At 42.5% G+C, this 12,487-nt stretch overlaps 1 protein-coding gene across 1 annotated transcript; it reads left to right on the top strand.

The window, feature by feature from the left end:
* Positions 1-11,403: 11,403 nt before the first annotated feature.
* LOC138071289 (rho-related GTP-binding protein RhoG-like) lies at positions 11,404-12,204 on the top strand. Its single transcript, XM_068962812.1, has 2 exons — positions 11,404-11,436; positions 11,614-12,204. The coding sequence occupies exons 1-2, from the start codon at positions 11,425-11,427 to the stop codon at positions 12,202-12,204; spliced, it is 603 nt and encodes a 200-aa protein (XP_068818913.1). The 5' UTR covers positions 11,404-11,424.
* The last annotated feature ends 283 nt before the right edge of the window (positions 12,205-12,487 follow it).

The following is a 12,487-nucleotide window of genomic DNA, read 5'->3' as shown; positions in this document are numbered from 1 at the left end:
AAAGTAATGCTCAAAATTCTCCAAGCCAGGCTTCAATAGTACATGAACTGAGAACTTTCAGATGTTCAAGTTGGATTTAAAAAGCAGAGGAACCAAAGATCAAATTGCCAACATCCCTTGGATCATAGATAAAGCAAGAGAGTTCCAGGAAAACATCTACTTCTGCTTTATTGACTATGCCAAAGACTGACTGGGTGGATCACAACAAACTCTGGAAAATTCTTCAAGAGATGGGAATACCAGACCACCTAACCTGCCTGCTGAGAAACCTGTATGCAGGTCAAGAAGCAACAGTTAAAACCAGACATGGAACAACAGACTGGTTCCAAACTGGGAAAGAATTATGTCAAGGCTATATAGTGTCACCCTGCTTATTTACTTTATATACCGAAGTACATCATGCGAAATGCCAGGCTGGATGAAGCACAAGCTAGAATCAAGATTGCCGGAAGAAATACCAATAACCTCTGATATGCAGATGACAGCACCCTTGTGGCATAAAGCTAAGAAGAACTAAAGAGCCTCTTGATGAAAGTCAAAGAGGAGAGTGAAAATCTTGGCTTAAAACTCAACATTCAAAAAACTAAGACCATGGCATTCGGTCCCATTACTGCATGGCAAATAGATGAGGAAACAATGGAAACAGTGACAGACTTTATCTTGGGGGGCTCCAAAATCACTGTAGATGGTGACTGCAGCCATGAAATTAAAAGACCCTTGCTCCTTGGAAGTAAAACTATGACCAACCTAGACACCGTATTAAAAAGCAGAGACATCACTTTGCCAACAAATGTCTGTCTAGTCAAGGCTATGGTTTTTCCAGTAGTCATGAATGGATGTGAGAGTTGGACCATAAAGAGGGCTGAAGCACTGAAGAATTGATGCTTTTGAACTGTGGTGTTGGAGAAGAGTCTTTAGAGTCCATTGGACTGCAAGGAGATCAAACCAGTCAGTCCTAAAGGAAATTAGTCCTGAATATTCATTGGAAGGACTGATGTTGAAGCTGAAACTCTAATACTTTGGCCGCCTGATGTGAAGAACTGACTCCTTAGAGAAGACCCTGATGCTGAGGAAGATTGAAGGCAGGAGAAGGTGATGACAGAAGATGAGATGGTTTGATGGCATCACCAACTCGATGGCGATGAGTTTGAGCAAGCTCTGGGAGTTGGTGATGGACAGGGAAGCCTGGCATGGTAAGTCCATAGCATCACAAAGAGTCGGACATGACTGAGCGAATGAACTGAACTGAACTGAGATAACACATGGGAGAAAGAAGAAATTAAAAAATTAAGAACATATTTTGAACTGATGACATTCTGCTAAAGCAATAGTTAGGGGGTAAATTTTAAGCACTAAACACCTATATCAGAACAGAAGAAAGTCTCAAAACAATAACTTCATCTTTCAGCTCAGTAAAAAGAAGAGCAAATAAAACTCAAATTAACAAGAATAATGAAGATCAAAGTGTAAATCAGTGAGAGAGAAAACAAAAACAATAGAGAAAATCAACAAAACCATATTCTTGTATGCCAATGTTTGTTGTTGTTCAGTTGCTCAGTCGTATCCAACTCTTTGCGACCCCATGGACTGCACCACACCAGGCTTCCCTGTCCTTTGCCATCTCCCAGGGCTTGCTCAAACTCATGTCCACTGAGTCAGTGATGCCATCCAACCATCTCATCCTCAGTCGCCCCCTTCTCCTCCTGCCTTCCATATTTCCCAGCATCAGGGTCTTTTCCAATGAATTTGCTCCTTGCATCAGGTGGCCAAAGTACCAGATCTTCAGCATCAGTCTTTCCAGTGAATATTCAGGGTTGATTTCCTTTAGGATAGACTGGTTTGAACTCCTTGCAGTCCAACGGACTCTCAAGAGTCTTCTCCAACACCGCAGTTCAAAAGCATCAATTCTTTGGCACTCAACCTTATTTATGGTCCAACTTTCACATCCACACATCACTACTGGAAAAACCATAGGTTTGACTAGACAGACCTTTGTAAGCAAAGTTAATGTCTCTGTTTTTTAATATGCTGTCTAGGTTGGTTATAGCTTTTCTTCCAAGTCTTTTAATTTTATGGCTTTTCTTCCCAATCTTCTAATTTCATGGCTGCAGTCACCATCTACAGTGATTTTGGAGCCGCCCAAAAATAAAGTCTGTCACTGTTTCCATTGTTTCCCCATCTATTTGCCATGCAGTAATGGGACCAAATGCCATGGTCTTAGTTTTTTGAATGTTGAGTTTTAAGCCAAGATTTTCACTCTCCTCTTTGACTTTCATCAAGAGGCTCTTTAGTTCTTAGCTTTATGCCACAAGGATGCTGTCATCTGCATATCAGAGGTTATTGGTATTTCTTCCGGCAATCTTGATTCTAGCTTGTGCTTCATCCAGCCTGGCATTTCGCATGATGTACTCTGCATAGAAGGTAAATAAGTAAGGTGACAGTATACAGCCTTGATGTACTCCTTTCCCAATTTGGAACCAGTCTGTTGTTCCATGTCTGGTTCTAACTGTTGCTTCCTCACCAGCATAAAGGTTTTGTAGGAGGTAGGTCTGGTGATCTGGTATTCACATCTCTTGAAGAGTTTTCCACAGTTGGTTGTGATCCACCCAATCAAAGGCTTTAGCATAGACAGTGAAGCAGAGATAGATGTTTTTCTGGAATTCTCTAGCTTTTTCTATGATCCAAGGGATGTTGGCAATTTGATCTTTGGTTCCTCTGCCTTTTCTAAATCCAGCATGTATATCTGGAAGTTCTCAGTTCACGTACTGTTGAAGCCTTGCTTAAACGATTTTGAGAATTACTTTCCTAGCAGGGGAAATGAGTGCAATTGTGTGGTAGTTTGAACATTCTTTGGCATTGCCCTCCTTTGGAATTGGAATGAAAACTGACCTTTTCCAGTCTTGTGCCATTGCTGAGTTTTCCAAATTTGCTGGCATATTGAGTGCAGCACTTTCACAGCATCATCTTTTAGGATTTGAAATAGCTCAACTGGCATTCCATCACCTCCATTAGCTTTGTTTGTAGTGATGCTTCCTAAGGGCCACTTGACTTCACATTCCAGGATGTCTGGCTCTAGGTGAGTGATCGCACCATCATGGTTATCTGGGTCATTAAGACCTGTTTTGTATAGTTCTTCTCTGTCTTCTTGGCACCTCTTCTTTATTCTGCTTCTGTTAGGTCTATACCGTTTCTGTCCTTTATTGTGCCCATCTTTGCAAGAAATATTCCCTTGGTATCTCTAATTTTCTTGACAAGATCTCTAGTCTTTCCCATTATATTGTTTTCCCCTATTTCTTGTCTTTCTTATCTCTCCTTGCTATTCTTTGGAGCTCTGCATTCAGATGGGTATATCTTTCCTTTTCTCCTTTGCCTCTTGCTTCTCTTCTTTCCTCAGCTATTTGTAAGGCCTCCTCAGACAATCATTTTGCTTTTTTTTTTTTTCCTTTTTCTTGGGTATGGTTTGTTTTCTTTTGGGGTGGGGTGGAGAATTTTTTTAAAATTTTTATTTTTACTTTATTTTGCTTTACAATACTGTATTGGTTTTGCCATACATTGACAAGAATCAACCACGGGTGTACATGAGTTCCCAATCCTGAATACCCCCTCCCACTTCCCACCCCATATCATCTCTCTGGATCATCCCCGTGCACCAGCCCCAAGCATCCTGTATCCTGTATCGAACATAGACTGGCGATTCATTTCTTCTGTACATCTGTGTCTCCCCTGCTGTCTCGCATACAGGGTTATCATTACCATCTTTCTAAATTCCATATATATGTGTTAGTATACTGTATTGGTGTTTTTCTTTCTGGCTTGATCACTGCCTCCTGTACAATGTTACGGACCTCCATCCATAGTTCTTCAGCCATTCTGTCTATCAAATCTAATCCCATGAGTCTATTTGTCATTTCCACTATATAATTGTAAGGGATTTGATTTAGGTCATACTGCAAGGAGATCCAACCAGTCCATTCTGAAGGAGATCAGCCCTGGGATTTCTTTGGAAGGAATGATGCTAAAGCTGAAACTCCAGTACTTTGGCCACCTCATGTGAAGAGTTGACTCATTGGAAAAGACTCTGATGCTAGGAGGGATTGGGGGCAGGAGGAGAAGGGGACGACAGAGGATGAGATGGCTGGATGGCATCACCGACTCGATGGATGTGAGTCTGAGTGAACTCCGGGAGTTGGTGATGGACAGGGAGGACTGGCGTGCTGCGATTCATGGGGTCGCAAAGAGTCAGACACGACTGAGCGACTGAACTGAACTGAACTGAATGGCCTAGTGGTTTTCCCTACTTTCTGCAATTTAAGTCTGAATTTAGCAATAAGGAGTTCATGATGTGAGCCACAGTCAGCTACCAGTCTTGTTTTTGCTGACTGTATAGAGCTTCTTAATCTTCAGCTGCAATGAATATAATCAATCTGATTTCAGTATTGATCATGTGGTGACATGCATGTGTATAGTCATCGTTTGTGTTGTTGGAAGAGGGTGTTTACTAGACCGGTGCATTCTCTTGGCAAAACTGTTAGCCTTGCTTCATTCTATACTCCAAGGCCAAACTTGCCTGTTACTCCAGGTATCTCTTGACGTCCTACTTACTCATTCCAGTCCCCTATGATGAAAAGGACATCTTTTATGGTGTTAGTTCTAGAAGATCTTGTAGGTCTTAATAGAACTGTTCAGCTTCTTTCGGCATGCCAATGTTTATCACAGCATTATTCACAGTAGTCAAATTTGGAAATGACCCAAATGTCCATCAGTAGATAAATAGCAGCCAGAAAAGTTCAATCCATGGAGAGAGAAAGTAGATTATAGGATGACTTACAGGGGCTGTGGAAAGAGGGGAATGAGCAGCTATTGCTTAGTGGCTAAAAGACAAGGAAGGGAAAAGCCTGGGAAAATAGAACAAAGAAAGGTCCAAGGACTGGCGTGAGGACCTCAAGTAAAACAAACAGCACTCCTGGCTAGCCAAATTTACATAGGGCAGGCCCAGGGGGAGGAGAAAAAACATATAAAAAGAGGAGCCAAAACTGGGCCGGGGGCTTCTCTTCTCTTGGAGTCTTTTGGGTAGGCATGCCCTCATGCCTTGAGGGTGTATTTTTCCTTTACTTTCTAAATAAAACTGAGTTGTAACATGGAACTGTAACACTAGTCCATCCGAGAGCTGTAACACTGGTCCATCTAAGGGCTGGTCTGTCCGTTGCTTCAAATTTTTGTTGCGATGAGACAAAGGAGGAAATTACAAACTCCCTGACATCGTGACAAAAAAATTTCAGAAATAGACAATCCTGATGGTTGCACACATTGTGAATGTACCAAATGCCACTGGATTGTACACTTTAAAGTGGCAAATTTTGTGTTATATATATTTTCTACACTTTTAAAAAATTAATAATGTAGTATATCAAAAGCTATCTAATTGTACAATTTAAACTGAAGGAGGAAACAGAACAGGCTCCATCTTGAACGCAGGACTCCATCTTGGGCTGGACTGTGGACTTTGAGCTATATGCCCAGTATCTATGGAAACGACATACCAATGGAAAACCAGACCCCCTGGATGAAGGAGCCTCAGGACTTGTACCTAGATGATCCATCACCTAAAAGAATATACTAATTATCTCTGTAGCAGAACAAAGTCGTAAATCCCATTATGCTTATAGGGGTATGACCACAGGCCTATCGATGAATGTCCACTGTTTAATTATCTAGGCTTATGACACATGAATCATGGGTTAACTTTGATCATATCTCTCTTTTACCTTGTCTAGACTAGTTTCAAGGAGTTTGGGGAGGTGGGTTTGATCATATACACTTAAGGTATATAAGGTTTTCACAAAAACTGGTCGGAGTCCTTGGCTAAGAGGAGACTCTGCCTTGGGCCCCATGGTGTAATAAATTGCACTCCACTATCTGCATTGTCCATCTGAGTGAGTTTGTTTCCCGGAATGCATGGCTACAAAAAAATGAGTGAATTTATATATCAATAAAGCTGTTAAAAAAAGAGTCCATAGTTTATGATTTCATTTATATAAAACTCTAGAAGACACAAACTTATATATGGTGACAGTTGCCTTAATTCACTACCACGTTTTCTTTTACTGCTTCCATTTTTCCTAACACTTTTTCAATTCCCTGATTGCCTCTTTATGTTAATATTTGTCTTGAGAAAACACGGGTCTGCGGAGGAGGAAGTGGTCTCATTTTGTCACAGGAAATGTGAAACTTGGGGATTTCCGAACCGAGGAACTGGTATTGGGGTCCACACCCCAGTGATCCTTGATTACCCAAAAGTGTAGTTTAAAAGCCAGTGGCTTGCAGACCGCGCAGCGGGCGCTAGAACTCCATTTCCCAGGAGGTCTCGGGGCACAGGGTGGAGACTGCGTCTGACGACAGGGGTGGGACTCGGTCGCTGCCGGAATGAAGCCCCGATCCCGCCTCGTTCGCTCAGCCATGAGAAACCTGGGAGGCTATGTGAGCTGCGGTTGAACGGCGCTGGAAGACGACCGTTTTGCCAGGTAATCCTTATCGAGAACCACCCCGCTAGGCGGGCCCCTTGTTCGCTGTTTTCTCATTGAGTCTCCCCATCTCCAGGACGGTTGCCACTTCCTTGGATGGGAGGGATTTGAGAATGAGATGAATTGTATATATTCGGGGGAGATTGAGCCTGCCCTTCTTATTGGGAAGCCGACGTTAGGCACTTATCTGTCCCAGGATCACGAGTCCAACCGAAATTCCAGAACCAAGTACCCCTGGTGGAAAGGCTGCGAAGGAAGTGCCGAGTGGGCTTGTGGTAGCTATGGATGGGTCACTACAATTGCCTCCCTGGTTTAAGTTTCCAGGCACAGGATAGTCTCCCCTTGCTCCGAGTTGGGGAGTGTTCACATGGCTTCCTTCCTCCCCAAGATTCTCGAAGTTGTCTTTGACTGGACTTGAACCAAAAGAGTCAGTCTTAAACGTGAAAAAGCTTCCTGGACTTAGATAACTAATTTGCAGAAAGTAGTAAATAAAAATGAGGATCTTCTGAATTGTTTTGTTTCAGAAAGTTGCAGAGTGATTTAAAGTGCATTAGACTTCTGGAAAGGGTGAGACTTGGGGGAGAATGTGCTAGAAATATTAATACTTTGACCTGTATTCTTGTCCTTACTGTGCCTTTTATGTTGTGTGTCTAACCTAGGAGAAAATTGATTGCTGAGCGGTATACATCTGAAGAAGGATGCTTTGTCAGATGAGATTGGAAGATTTAGAAGAAACTATAATCCCAGGGTTAAAAGTGAGTGCCTTCTGAGATGTTGGTCTCTGCAGATTGAGGCCACTTTCAGTTTCCAATCCTAGAGGCATACTTAATGATCTCTGAACTGAGCTGGTATCTACTTCACTTCATAGCGATACTATGAAGCTTAAATAAGATATGTGAAAGTATTTTACACAATGCCTATAACAAGCTCTCAGTTTTTAACTTCCACTTGCTTCCTCATAGCAACTATTTCCTCTGGGCCATGCATTACTGTGTATTATTGTTTATCTTTTTATAAAAGTCCTGCCTTTACCATAAAACTATAAGCTTCTATCATCATTTGTTGTTTTTAACCCTTTTTTGAGTCCCTCCTAGCAGTACATTGTGCATAGTAGTACCAGGGAATGTGGGTGGATAGTGGTGGTGATGAGAGGAAAGCTATGGGTCATTTGTAAGGAGAAAGCATTGTGCTGGATGCTGGAGCTAAAGAAACAAGCTTTTCTCCTAACAGTGATAAACAGAATATTTGCCTTTCTCTTGTAACTCCTAGCCTTCTCTCAGAGCTCCCAGCCCTTTAAAAAGTATTGTTTTTATTTTCAGTATTTTTGACCATTTTAAAGTGTACAGTAACTATATGCACATTTTTGTGCAACAGATCTTTACAATTTTTTCATCCTGAAAAACTGAAACTCTATGCCCCTTAAACACCTCCCCATTTCCCCTTCCCCCAGCCCCTGGCAACTACTATTCTACTTTCTATAAGCTTGACTATTCTAGATACTCCATATAAGTGAAATCATGCAATATTTGGCTTTTTGTGACTTGGCTTATTTCACTTAGCATAATGTCCTTAAGGTTCATCCATGTTGTAGTGTATGAAAAGATTTCCTTTTCTTTTGAAGGCTGATCTATCTAGCTATAGATATGTGTGTGTGTGTGTGTGTGTGTGTGTGTGTGTGTATGTATTTCTTTATATGTTATCCATCGATGGACATTTAGGTTGCTTCCACCTCTTGACTATTGTGAATAATGATGCAGTGAACATGGATGTGAAATTATCTTTTTGAGATCCTATCGTCATTTCTCTTGGATTTTAGTTTTTAGTATTATTTTTAAACTTGTTGACTATGGAGAAGTTCAAATATGCATACAAGTAGAGAAAATCGTATAATGAATATGTGAGCTGGATAAATGAATCAGCTGTACAAAGCACCTCCCTCCTTTTGCTGAACCCCTCCCTTTCATTGAGAGTTTGCACCAGGTGATTATGTTTTGTTTTGTTCAGACCTGCAATGTTCAGGTACATTTCATCATCTAGGCCCACCATTAGTGACTTGAGTGCCTATCTGCAGATCATTTTATTATAGATACCAGGAGTACTGGTAGATGTAAACTAGTAGAAAAGAGTAGTTGACTTTTCCTAGTTACAGAGATGAGGAGCTAAACTTAGGGTGCAAAGTGGTCTTTGTGCCTGAGAGTTTTGCTCTGATTCAGTAGCGCCTCCCCGCATCAGATGCACTATTGTCCTTAAAGCAGTCACTCTGAATGGTACCTAGAGGAGGCTGGGAAGATGAGTCATACAGGCAGTAATTGCTATCAGATGCAAAAGAAATTAATCCAAACTGGGAAAGCCAAGGAAGGTTATTTTCAAGGAATGCGGTGGTGACTTTGCCCTATTTCTATTGTTGTTGTTCAGTTGCTAAGTGTCCAACTCTTTGCAGTCCCATGGACTGCAGCACGCCAGGCTTCCCTGTCCCACTATCTCCTAGAGTTTGCTCAAATTCATGTCCACTGAGTTGGTGATGCTATCCAACCATCTCATCTTTTGTTGTCCCCTTCTTTTGCCTTCAATCTTTCCCAGCATCAGGGCCTTTTCTAATGAGTTCGCTCTTCACGTCAGGTGGCCAAATTATTTCCATTGACTTTGTATGTTTGATCCTCACGTCTGTTCCTAGATGGAAAAAGACAGAGCCAATGGTCAGTGAATACTCTGGGATGGTTGCCTACTAGGCTCTGGACTTTTAGCTGTGGGACCTGTGCCAAGGAAAGGAAGACTTCTAGGGGGAATGCCTCACTGGTCAGAATTGGCTGTGTGAGCAGAAAGCTATTCCTTGTGGGCCTGTGCAAAGCATACTGAGAGGGCCAACTTTTCTTTAAAGGAAAGTGAAGTCGCGCAGTCATGTCCAACTCTTTGTGACTCCATGGACTGTAGCCTACCAGGCTCCTCCATCCATGGGATTTTCCAGGCAAGAGTACTGGAGTGGGTTGCCATTGCCTTCTCCAGGGGATCTTCCCAACTGAGGGATCGAACCTGGGTCTCCTGCATTGCAGGCGGACGCTTTACCCTCTAAACCATCTGAGAAGCTGTTTTCTTTACCTTGACCCAAAATGAAGTGTTTGGTTTGGTTTAGTTTTTGGCTATGATATGGGCCTAATAAGATAACAGAATGGAAGATATATCTATTCCTCTGAATTCCCAAGGTGAGAAACTGATTCTCAATTTTTTTTTCTGTGATCAAATACATATGATAATGTATCCCCTTTCCTCCATGTTCTGATACTTGAAGTTAATGATATGAGGATCAGGTCTGAAATTAGGGCAGTAGTTAAGAAGCTAAAGAAAATGGAGTGCTGTGGGGGCACTGACACAGCAGGACATTGATTGGATATTAATATAGGGGTATAAACGTGGATGTGTGCATGCTAAGTCACTTCAGTCATGTCTGACTCTTTGCAACCCTACGGACTGTTGCCCGCCAGGCTCTTCTGTCCATGAGATTCTCTAGGCAAGAATACTGGAGGGCTTGCCATGCCCTCCTCCAGGGTATATCGCCAACCCAGGGGTCGAACCCACATCTCCTATGTCTCCTGCATTGGCAGGTGGGTTCATTAACACTGGCACCAGCTGGGAACATGGGAGCTCATAGTAAACATGTTCCTTGGAGATCATCTGTGTTTCATCATTAACTCACAAATACTCGATTCATGAAGAAATGGACAAGAATATAGTGGTGTGTTATGAACTGTAGTTTTACTCAGATAAGGACAGAAGGGATGAGACAGAAGGGTTTGTCTAGCATTGTAATCACATCATAGAACTTTTACCTTCCCCAGCAGAAGAGTAATTTTTGTGAAGTCATAGTAGCTTCTAACGTTTTAATGAGTACTTCCTATGTGGCAGGCACTAATGAGTACAGCGCATGCATTCTTTCATTTAAGCTTCAGGTTAAAAACTTGCCCGAGTTCACAGAGCTTAGGAAGAGAGAGGACTGGTTTTCGATGCCAGGCGATCTGACTTCAGAGTCTGCACTCTCAGCCACTTCTCTATATGGCTGAATCTGACTGGCCTACTTTTCTCTCCAGTATTTTGATGCCACTGTGATTTTTGCAGTAGTCATGTACAGATGTGAGAGTTGGACCATAAAGAAGGCTGAGCACTGAAGAATTAGTGCTTTTGAATTGTGGTGCTAGAGAAGACTCTTGAGAGTCCCTTGGACTGTAAGGAGATCAAACCCGTCAATCCTAAAGGAAATCACCCCTGAATTTTCATTGGAAGGACCGATGCTGCAGCTGAAGCTCCAATACTCTGGCCACCTGATGTGAAGAGCTGACTCATTGGAAAAGACCCTGGTGCTGGGAAAGATTGAAGGTGGGAGGAGAAGGAGGTAACAGAGGATGAGATGGTTAGATATCATTGATGAACATGAGTTTGAGCAAACTCCTGGAGATGGTGAAGGATAGGGAATCCTGGCGTGCTGCAGTCTATGGGGTCACAAAGAGTCAGACATGACTGAGCGACTGAACAATAACAAACAACAGTTTTTCAGGAAGAGAGTGTATCTTTGCTGAGTCTGTAGCCACAGATCCGAAGTGAGAGCTGTCTTTCCTTTTGTTTCAACCTTGGGAATCTTCTTTCTACACCAATTTAAAAAAATTAGTTAACATTTATTTAGTACCTATAATATTTTAGTAGCTTTGATACAGTATATGTGAGGCCTTATGACAATACTGTAACCTTTGTATATAATAGTTTTTAATCTTGTGGGGCTCACAGTCCTTTTTGAGTCTGATGACAGCTTTGGATCTTCTTTCCAGAAAAATTTACCTATGCACATACACATAATATTGTGCACAACTGCAGAGGTGGCTTCTAGAATCTTCTGAAGCCTATCTTCTAGCAGGCCATGGACTCCATGGTAAGAATTCTTGCCCCATACAACCTTTCCCAGCTTCTTTGGTGTCAGGAGGCCAGGTAGTGGGGGTGGGGGGGAGGGCCTTACCTCCTTTCTTCTCAGAGAGAAATGTTTATATAGCTTAGGTTCCTAGATTAACCAAACATCTATGAACATTCTTTCCTTCTCTCTTATACATAGGACTCCAAAGGAAGAATGCAGACGATCAAATGTGTGGTTGTGGGAGATGGGGCTGTAGGTAAGACCTGTCTCCTCATCAGTTACACAACAAATGCCTTTCCTGAGGAGTATATCCCCACTGTCTTTGACAACTATAGTGCCCAGACGTCTGTGGATGGCCAGATTGTCATCCTGAACCTCTGGGACACAGCTGGCCAAGAAGAGTATGACCGACTGCGAACACTGTCCTACCCCCAGACCAATATCTTCGTCATTTGCTTTTCCATTGGCAACCCATCTTCTTATGCCAATGTGAGGCATAAGTGGTATCCCGAGGTGTCCCATCATTGCCCCAATGTACCTGTTTTGCTGGTAGGCACCAAGAGGGACCTGCGAAGTGACCTTGAGACAGTGAAGAAGCTAAAGGAACAGAGCCAAGTGCCCACAACTCCTCAGCAAGGCACTTCCCTGGCTAAGCAGGTGGGGGCTGTGAAATATCTGGAATGTTCAGCCCTGATGCATGATGGGGTCCGTGAGGTATTTTTGGAAGCCATCCGGGCTGTGCTTTACCCTGCCACAAAGAAGAACACCAAGAAGTGTGTCCTCTTATAGCTTTTGGGATGCTGCTTGGGGACTGCGCCTATGGAGAAAAAGGGGAAATTCCCTTGATAGCATTTAATATTGCCAGCGTGAGCCACTTATCTCTTCTCCTGGAAACCCTAGGCTCCAGGTTATTTGGCTTTGGAGGAATGAAGAGAGGCTAGTTTGTACTTGGCTGCTTTGAAATTCAGTCTGAACCTTTTAGAGAAAGTTTGAGAGTGAGAGAGTGTGTGTCTCTCCTATCGAAGTGATGAGAGGAGACGTCACCAGATGTTCTTTTCAGCACTGGCCAGGC

Source organism: Capricornis sumatraensis, chromosome X (assembly GCF_032405125.1).
Source record: "Capricornis sumatraensis isolate serow.1 chromosome X, serow.2, whole genome shotgun sequence".
NCBI lineage: Eukaryota > Metazoa > Chordata > Mammalia > Artiodactyla > Bovidae > Capricornis > Capricornis sumatraensis.
This window is presented reverse-complemented; position numbering and strand designations above follow the sequence as displayed.